General features: G+C 40.4%; 1 protein-coding gene across 3 annotated transcripts in view; it reads left to right on the forward strand.

Moving 5' to 3' along the window:
- The window catches only part of RASGEF1C (RasGEF domain family member 1C), a 72,344-nt gene extending 64,883 nt beyond the window's left edge, over positions 1–7,461 (forward strand). For all 3 annotated transcript variants that reach the window (XM_082771836.1, XM_082771835.1, XM_082771834.1), the window contains exon 14: positions 327–7,461. In XM_082771836.1, the coding sequence (XP_082627962.1) occupies positions 327–351 (25 nt within the window). In that variant the 3' untranslated portion in view covers positions 352–7,461. The remainder of the gene's footprint in view (positions 1–326) is intronic.
- Positions 7,462–10,321: the final 2,860 nt, after the last annotated feature.

Here is a 10,321-nt window from a genome sequence, read left to right on the forward strand (position 1 = left end):
CTGTAAAGTGCTGGCGTTTAAAGCGTGACCTCCGTTGGAGGTCTTTTCCATTTATGACTAATTTACAGAGCTGGGTCTGTGCTGATAAAAACTAAACTTAATCTCGTATTATCCCCCATTTAAAGGATATCTTCCACTTGTGTGTTTATACAGTGCTGTACCTGTAATCTTCCTACAGTTTACATCTCTTATTTGTAAGAGATTTATAAGTGATGGTAAATGGTTTGATGTAAATGAGAATCTGAAGAGAGTGATGTAAAACAATCAAAAGAACACCACGTTTATATTTACTACTTTTTCATTGTTCTTATGTTTTAAATTTGCAGATCCACTATTTTAGGAAAGACTTGAAGATTAAGAGATTATTGCAGTAGGTCAAAGAAAAGAAATCCGCAAACATTTTGCACTACTGATTCCAAAGATGCCTGTTTGGGATGTAGACAATTTACTTTGTTTGAGTTTTTTTTGTTGTTGTTGTTTTGTTTTTGGTTTTGTTTTTTTTTTTTGACTGCCTAACATGCTGGATGAACTGGATTCATCCACTGAAATCAACAGAACTGTGCACATGGACGCTTTTCTAACTATGAGAGAGATAAAGGAAGGACAGACCATTTGTGGCTGTGCCCAAACTGCGTCAGGATCACTGTAACCTTTGCCTCTGAAGGAAAACGGAAGAAAATCAGGAGCATGGAGAACCATGGTACTGCAAAAGAGAATGGAAATGTAAAAATAAAAATAGACACGCCTATTTCAGAAGCAGGTGCTTCAGATAGCAGCTCTTTAAACCCTCTGAGGATTATAAAATTAAACTGACACAGCAGCAATCTGGTTCATTGCTGAATGAAGAAAGAAGAACTTAATCTTACATTAGCAGTCCCCCAGCCTTGTTGAACAAAGCACTGACTGCAACAGGTATAAGCTTCCAGTGGATGAAAATGACATCACTCGCTCATACGTACACATGTATGTCACATACAGATCACATCGGCATGGGAGAGTCGGACACATCCTATGAATTTTTACAGAGAATGATCTGAAGTATGGCTATTGCTTAGTTACTCTTCCCACCACTGTTGTTTTTCTTACTGTGAATCTCGGCAGATCTGCGGAGGGCATACAGTGTAGACGGTGTTCCTTAAATACCACCTCTCCCCCAAGCTGAACTGAAGAAGCAAATTACTCTGGGCTCAATTTACCTCTATTTAATGTATGTAGTGTTCTCCCTAATTTTGTTCATGGTGAGATGCATCCGTTAGAGGGCTTTATCACACTTACAAGAAAAGATACGACATTAGCATTTGAAAAAAATCTATCAGGTTTCAATTAATACAGTACTGTTTGTTTTGCAACATGATGCTAAGAGGATGGGAAGGGGGAAGTAATTGCTCAGAAGTGGGAACTATATGGTATGCTTTAAAAAGACAAAGGTTTTCAGACTGGAATGAATGAACTAAAGTACAAAATTTGTCATTCATTAACAGATAACCATTTTTATCTTACTTGGTTTTTAGGGTCTAAACCATATCCACCACGTCCTTACAGATAATACAGAGACTGTGGCTTCTCTTCTAACTGGTACAATGATCATGGTGCTCATATATTATCAATAAATGATAATGAACTGTATGGATATTAGATTCAAAACTAAGCCCTAACAGTAGACTACTTGTTTGTATGTGAAAGGACTGTTCCACCTGCCCCAAAACAGACCTCAAAAAGTTTTGATGAAACCTAAATGCCATGTGATATTGAACTTAGTTTTATTAGTGATTTGATGCTGGCCTTTCAGATTTTCCAGTCTTTCTCTGTCTACAATGGCAGAGCATCACATTTGCTTTGAAATCATTAACTGCTTTATTTCAATTTAGAGCGATTCCAAAATGACTGTAGGGTTTGGAAAAGTGAGGCTAATCATAAAACCTGGCTCTGCATTTAGCCAGAAAGGTGGAACTGTTCCTGCTCACTGCCAAGCCTCACAAAAGTTACCCATGCATGAGTGAGTTGTTGAAATGTGAGGGGTATTGGTGAGCTATTGTTTGAGGGCAACCCAGAAAATTAAGCTGATCTGGGGTACGGTGGCCTGAGACGTTCTACGTGACATACTAAAGCTCGGTAGTGTTTACAGTGCTGTTCTTGTGTGGGGTGTTGATCTGTGAAAACCTGTGCAATCTGGACCGTGGCAACCTGGAATCCACTCTTGCAGTTTTGTGAGATGAGCAGTCAAAGTGAGCAGGACAGTTTCATCCAGATTTGTGCACGGAGGGGCTTGAGGCAGAAATCCAATTCTCCTTTTCGTTTATCTATCAGCACATGAGTTCAAGTAGGGGCAACATGTCAGGGGAAAATGTCATGTCAATACTCAAGCTGTGTATGGAAGAAATAAGCGTAAGATTAGTACAGCATCATTCCAGCCAGGGAGCAATGCTTCTGGTGACACTGTTGATATGCTGTTTGTTAATTTTTGTACATGAGCTGAGAGCTATACAGAGAAATGTGCGCACACAGCCATTCCTTCAAGCAGAACCATTTCCAGAGTGATGCCACTAAAATCCTGTTTAATTCCAAACAAATCCAGAGCAATAACCACAAATGTACCTGCAACAATGCTAATGCTCTTAAGTGTTTGCTAACTGGGCTTTTTTTTTTTTTTGTGATGTCTGAATCTTTTTAGTAGGCACAGCGTGACTTCATGATGGAATGGGTTTTTTCAGTCATCTGAAACCCACCGTAGGTGGATGGGCCCTTCCTTAAAAATTGTTTCTTAAAGTGCAAATGCTCACTCCTTTTCTAATGATCCCATTGAGGCTGGTAGAGCTGAGGTATTAACACCCAGGAGATTAATCAAAATGTGATTTTTCTTGATAATATTTTACATTTTGGGGTACCTTCCTGCATTCAGGCAATTTTATAAGAATGAGTTAAAATTTGGTCTCATAAAGTTTATCGATGTTGCAAGCTAAACAAATTCATAGTCCAAAACTTTCAAACCTCAGTGCTTAAAATGGGAGCACAGAAGTCAGATTTAGGGAGGTATTAAGGGCTTAGTGGGGCTTTCAGAAGCACCAGATCATCTTTAAGTCTTTATGTAGTCACACACTTTTTTTCTTAGAGGTGCTAAACATCCTCATCTCTTGGTGAATGTTACTGCTTGATAGAGGTGCATGGTACATTGATCCATAGCATGTGGTCTCCAGAAATGCTGACTGCACCTTGCAGATAACTTGGAGATGAGAGTACACAACACCTTAAAATGAGACGGCAATACTTTCAAAATAGACTTGAAGAATCGTGGCTTGCCTTCACATAGCTCTGTGGCCAAAATCCTATTGATTTAAATTGATTTTCAAGAGTTAAGTTACAGCTCTGGTTGCATTCGTGCCTTATACTTGGCCTGACTAGGGAGTACAGCTCCAGACAGCAGGGTGGTATGGTCAGAGCTCTGCTTCACCAACCGGCATTACAAAGCCTGAATACAACTGAAAAAAAAAAAAAGGATGACAATTTGAGCAATGGATTTCTTTCAGAAGAAAATATTAGCATTATGTGAAACACAAAATGAGAAAAAACACCTCTGATACTTATGTATTCTTGCTAGAAACGTGGAGAGCTCTTACCATGATTTAAAAAAAGAGTGGTATCACTTAACGCCAAACACTAGGCCACTGAAAGGCATGTAGTCATTAGACTAACATCGAGACAAGTTACTGTGGCATTTCAAATAAAAAGCAGTTCAAGCGTAGAGAGACTTTTCTCAGCTTGAAGGTTTTTATGATGTGGTCAGTAGCGATAAGATAATCACCCCCTTAAAATCAAGCCAGTCCCTTACTGATACCCTTGTTACTTTATCATGCTGTGTTGCAATAGTTTATGCACCTTTTTTTAAAGCACATGAGCACTGCTAATCCAGTTCAGAATGGAGTTCGGGTTAATGAAGCTGTAGTTGGAGTTATCAAAAAGAAAATGTGTTAGTAGAAAAGATAGTTATGCAGATCAGTCTAAAAATGTTATGCAGTTAATGGTGTCTGGCCTAACAGTGACTGCTTCATAGAGGGAGACCAAACCCAAGCATGGGGATTTGTCAGAGGAAAAAATCCCATTGATTTTGGTGGGGTTTGGAGCAGTCCTGCAACTACACTGTTTAAAGTTATGTATAGGGATTAAATTGCATTGGCAACTGCTGTAGTCCTCGGCCTTTCATGTGAGCCAACTGCAAATCTCGGTTGGGCAGGTGCACTTAACAGGGTGAAAATCCAGCCTTGGCAAAAGTTTGCTTTGACATTGTTGTAGTTTCAACAGCAAATTCAAGGACTGAATTTGATCCAGTGAATTATGTCATCAGAGAGCAAAATTTGGCCTTCTGGCTTTTAAGAAATCTTTTTTTTTTTCTTTTTAAAAAAGAAAAAAATTGTAGAAATCAGCACTACTGTCTCAGGAGTGTCTTTCTTTGGAAATTAAAACCCCTTTGATTGTAAACATTATTTCTATTGTTGTAACTGCAGAATAGGATTAGGAAGTGACAAGGAAACATGGAAAAGCTCCTTTGGCACTACTCAGAGGCTCAACTGTGGGCCAAAGGCTTTTTTTGTTTGTTTGTTTGTTTAAAAAAGGCATTGTTAAATGAAATTACCTCAGTAGTTTGTGCAGGGCGTTACTGAATTGTGGCAAGGGAGCAGTGCAGATCCAGCTGGCGTCTGTCTGGCAGCACATACACCAACCGGTGGATGCAGCAGTGATCAGATGTTCCTGTACAAAGCTGTCGTGCACATCCATATCTGAGCCTGCACCCTTAGGTTTCTGATGCTAGGACACTGCTTTTGAAAGGTAAGAAATTCTTGGAAGTTCACCTGAGGCAAAACATACTTCCCTCTCCGTCCAACAGAATAATTACAAGAAAATTCTTTAAACTAAAAGAGGTTCCTCTGGAGGACTTGAAACAATGGAGAATCTGTTATTTAGTTGACAGAATTTTTAAGATCTAAGCAGCATGGTAAAATAAGTACGTAAGAATTATGAGCAATACCTTGATGGTTGTTAACTTTTATATTTCACAGCGTGGCAGCAGAGTGGAAAATGACACCTGTGCATGTGCTATTCCTCTTAACATCAATGGCAGCTGGGCAGTCCAAAGCAGGAGAGAATCCAGTGAAAAAATGATACACACAGCAAGCTGCTCCCATATTTGTGTTTTCACATTGGGTATGTTGGAAAGAAAGCACGCTGCCTTGCAGTGGGTCCCTTTCCCTGCAGCCAGTGTTAGCTGCTCTGTAGAGATCCAGTCCCTGAGCTGATCAGGGAGGCAGCAAGCAAGTCAGCCTTTTTAATGAAACAGATCTGGAAGCTAATCTGTTTTGTACTTATTTATTTTACAATTCTTTTTGCATATTTTCAGATATGCAGAAATTATCAAATACATTAAGTTAATGCACATACAAGGCAACACATTCTGCATTTTTATACTATGCAAGATGTATATTAGAAGTTAATAGCTTGTAGGGGTGGCATTTCCTACATTCTGCACATGTGCAAGACACTGAAACTCTGGCGATAACCTGAGTTACAGAAAAAAGTAAATATGAGTTACTCTTGGCTAGATCCCCTGCCTTGCACTGTGGCCAGCCTCAGACTGTAACGCTGTAGATTCGGAGTGGCTTAGAATGCCACCCCTCCCTCTGATACCTTTCCTTCCACAGAAGTGGTATTTTGCTCTATCAACAGCTTCTGCAAAATGCCGTACCAATATTTTTCTAGTTCTCTGCCATACAGGGGCTCTGCAGTCATACGCCAGAGCTCTCACGTTAGGAGTCCTCCTCCCTTCTTCCCTGGCACTAAAAGTGCTAGCCCAGGCAAATACTGCAGCGCAGCAACATTCCCAGCCCTTCGTGAATCCAGAAGACTTAGAGTTCAGAGCTCACAAGTCCTGTAAGTTAAATATCTGTACAGTAAATTTCCTTCTAATATGTGCACAAACTATTTAATGGACTTCTGACCAGTAACTTCCAGCTACCTTTCAGAAAAAATGCAACTTCTTCAGTGAACTGTAACTGGTCAGTACTCTGTCACTGCTTTCATCGTTTAATTGTGCTTCTAGAATTCCAGGCTTTTGGGGATAACTGAGCATATGACGCTTTCCTGGTGTTTGGCCCATGAGTCAAAAAGGGAGTTTGAAGAGTTGAGAAAACAGGGACTAGAGTCTAGACACTTGACATGATCTGTACTTCCAAAACAGCCCGGGCTGGGTTATCACTTACAGTATGTCCTCACCTTGAACTGGAAGGAATAGTTCCAGCAGAATCCTCCTAACTCTTCCTGAGCGATACAAGCACACAGCTATTAAATTTAAGTGTTTCAAGATACGAGTCTTACAAACGTGTAAGTACTTCCCTTAGGAGTCAGTCTGTAAAAAGAAATAAAACTGCTAGTATGCCATGCAGGTGGAAAATAAATTAGCTGCTGGGTTCCAGAACTGGTGACTCTAAGCAAGTATTCATTGGTATATAAAGGTGAGAAATCAGATTTTAGTATTTTTTTCACTTTTACCAAGTTCTGTGAAATGTGACAGTACCAGTTATCTTAAACCTATAACCCAGGAACACGCTATTCCAAAACGTTTATTCACAGACCTAAACACACAGGGTACAAATGAGTAAGCAGAATTGTCCTGATATTCAGAATGAGGAATTCGAAGATGGAACAATGTGTCCGCAGTCACCTGGGAAGCGTGTGCATTCCAAAATTACCCCATATTGACACCCAAATTCTAGTCTTACATTTCACCTGTTATAACTCCGTTTTACAATTGTGCTTAGAAAAATGGGAAATAAATTATTTTATTTTTAATCGAGAATAAGCTAGGAAATAAAAGAAATATGGATTAAAAGACTGGTAGATAATGATTGTGGGAGCAATAGTAGTGAGGGGCTCCGCTTTTCCTGTACCTTTTCCTTTAAATTAAGCTATTTCATGTTATGATCAGCGTTTTTGGGTCAAATCGAAATCCCCCTACCCTCCATAATACTAAACCCATGTAGATTTGTTAGAAGTCCTCGAAACAAGTATCACCACTTTATTAATTGCGCAGGCAGAAAACAGTAAAAGTTACTTGAAAGTGGCTGTTATAATTTCGTGACTGTACATAGATCTTGCAAAATGTTAATGGTAATATGCATACTGTACCCCACATGAACACCGCCAGGATAGCATGGTCATTGTTACGCTTTATAGCTGTTGTGGAAAATGTCTTAACCCGCGTTCATGATTATAGTGCCCATCCTACTTCCATGCCTTTTTATACAGTTGTGGTAAGATTGTTCTGAAATCCTTTTGTCAGTCATGTTCAAGCTAACTTACCTATGTATAGAATTTATATATTAAACCCCCCTAATTTATACTGTGTTTTAACAGTTTGCCTGAACTGTCTATGGTTTCTAAATTTTGTAATGTGAGTGTCAAATTAGAATAATAAAAAAGAAAAATTGGCTCAGCTGTGTGTATTTTGTTTTTCAGTTTTATTTCTCGTAGAGATTTCAACAGCTCTAAATTACAATATAGGCTGGAAAGAAACTCTGGTTGCTTTGAAAAACCAAGAATACAAAGATACCCCTGACTCAACTCAGCAGTTCACGAATATGCATGTGGAAATAAAAGTACCTGTAGTTTCTGCTTTTCCTCATTTCTACTCTACTGCTTCTCTCTCCATCCTCGTATTCAGAAGATTGCACTGCTCTGTACACTACCAGGAAAAGAGACAATTGCTCTTATTTCTCATTATAAAGTCTTTTCCCAAATAGTTACAGGCTCAAAGTATCGTAATGAGAGGCAAAAAGCTGGGCCTCAGCCTGAGTATTTTTAGTCTGTTCCTATAAAGTTCTGTGGTACAGCTGATGTTTAAACGTGTTCTATTATTTATTATTTATTAGTATTGCAGTAATCTGAGAGCTTCTAATGGGGTGAAGGCCCCATTTCAGTAAGCATGTGCAGCAGGACACATCCATGCAGCAAGTAGCTAAAAATTCTTTATATAAAGAGGCTCAGAGGTGAAACTCTTGCGTAGGTATAAGTGGTGGGGTTTCCTTGATTAAAAAAAAAAAAAAAAAAAAAAAAAAAGTGTCTGCATTACATTGCTTCTGTGTGTTTTCTGTGTGTTGCTTTTATTCAGCACAGCCTGGTTCTGTGCAGTTACACGAGGGAGGGCTGCAGGTTTGTGTAAGCACTACCACGGGCTCCAGAGCCTGCAGAAGTGCCGTGAGCAGCCCCCGTTCTCAGCACCGTGCTCGTACGGTGGCAGGCTTCTTGGCAAAAAGGACTACGTCCTCTACTGAATGTCCTGTAACCTGTATCTTACTGAGGCTTCCCAGTGGGAAGCCCCCTGTCTAGGCTTTGTTAGGCTAAAGCATTGCAGTGCTCGGAAGACTCAGCTCTGCCACAAGCAGAGGGTGAGAAGCTGAAGCTGCAGCTGTCCATGAGCCTCGCAATAAAAGGGACTGAATCGGGTCAGCTCAGCCCAAGGGGACCCCATCAGGGCAGGCACAGCGCGTGGCCAGAAGCTAAAATCAGCAAAAACACCGCAGAGCAAACACCTTGCCTGAGTGGCAACCTGCCAGGCATTTAAGGCACAGCATTTGGGTTGCCCTTAACGTGTTAATACGGCCATGAACACGCTGCCGGCAGCGCAGGCAATTCCAGCCTGCCCCCTACCACAGCTCAGAGGGAACAATCCCATCGCTCGGCCGTGACTTTTCACAATGCGCTTGGGAATGAACACAAGTGCACGTGCTCACACAAAGTTTCTGGGCCACTGCTTTCCCAAGAAAATCTCCAGTAACTCATTAATAAGGGAAATGTGTCCCCGAGCCCAGACCTTAATTTGCTGTGGCTGAATGTTTGCATTTTTCCATTTCCTATTTGTGTTTTCCAGTTCCTATTCTCTCTTGAATTTACACACACCACAACAATCTGGGACGCCTCCTTGCTCGATCATTAGTTATAGTGCTTTGTGAAATGAATAACACTTTTTTTTCCCAACATATCTTAGAAAGGCTCCTGATTGCTTTTTCCATCCCCATTGTTCAGACTCTCCTAAACAGAGTCATTACTGTCATTACCGTCCCTGAGCCCCTACAGCTGCTACCACCCAGTCGAGTTCTATGATATTCCCTCCATCACTATAAAAAACAAACCCTGGAACTGCAGAAATCCATAAACAACTAAAGGCAAAGCACAAGTACTAATCAGCCAGCCTCTGACACTAACCAGAGGGAGGATAACAAAACCAATGCATCTTTAATTAAGAGAAAGCAAGCCCAGCACTGGAAGTAGTCAAGGCCAGGAATTTCTGGCTCTGCCATTGCGCCTCTTTCTGGGGCTTTGGGCAAGGCAGTCAGCTCATATTAAATTTTGCATCCAAACAATGAGAGAAGTAGATGAGCTTTGCATCTCGCAAATGGCTGCTGTGAGGATGGATCACCTCCTGCTGTAAAGAACTGGAAAGAGCAACCAATACAATATTGCATTTTGGAAGCAAATGTTTTGAATGTAGTTTTTCAGACATGCACAAATGTCTCCCGCCAGGACAATAACACTGAAACGTAATGTATTCTGTTGTACAGAGTGAACGAAAACATGCTTGTGTTGTGTGTCACTCTCTCAAGTTGTGCATACATTTGGCATTGTGGAGTCTAATTAAAAAAGGAAATACCTCTTATAAACCAAAGTAAATACCACACGAGTTGGCAACAGAAGTAGCTATAAATGCACTCAAAAGGGTTTCCTTCCCATTGCTGTAAAGATGAAATTCCTCTCATTTGATTTTTCACTGTTAGCTCATTCCCATCCTAGAGCAGCTGGTGCTTTGTTTGCACCACAGAACCTGGGCACGGCCAGGAAACTTCTGATTTCGTCCTTCCCAGTGATGCCACCTCAATTCCAGCAGCCTGAGGGCTCTCTGCTGCTGGGTCTCCACTGCCACCTCCTGAACAGGAAGGAAAATTGACTGCTTTCAAGGCCGCTTTTCTTTGGAATTTCTGTGCAGGTGTTTCTGAAAGCACTGGACTCCGTTCAGCACAAAGAGAGCAATATTTGAAAGTCTGCTTTGTAACATGAAGAATACTTTCTATAAAATCTGTTGTAAGGCTTTTGCTTCAGTGTGAAATTTCTTTCATTTACTTCATGTATGTCTGATGTGAAGAAGGTATGACCTTTATACACCCCTTTTCTTCTTCAAAAAGGTTCATAATAAAAAGCTAATTATTCTTAGCTTCTGACAGATTTATTCCTCCTTCAGTTTTCAGCCAAAAGCCTTTAACTGAAAATGGTAAATTTTAAC

Source organism: Aythya marila, assembly GCF_965140915.1.
Source record: "Aythya marila genome assembly, chromosome: 14".
Lineage (NCBI taxonomy): Eukaryota > Metazoa > Chordata > Aves > Anseriformes > Anatidae > Aythya > Aythya marila.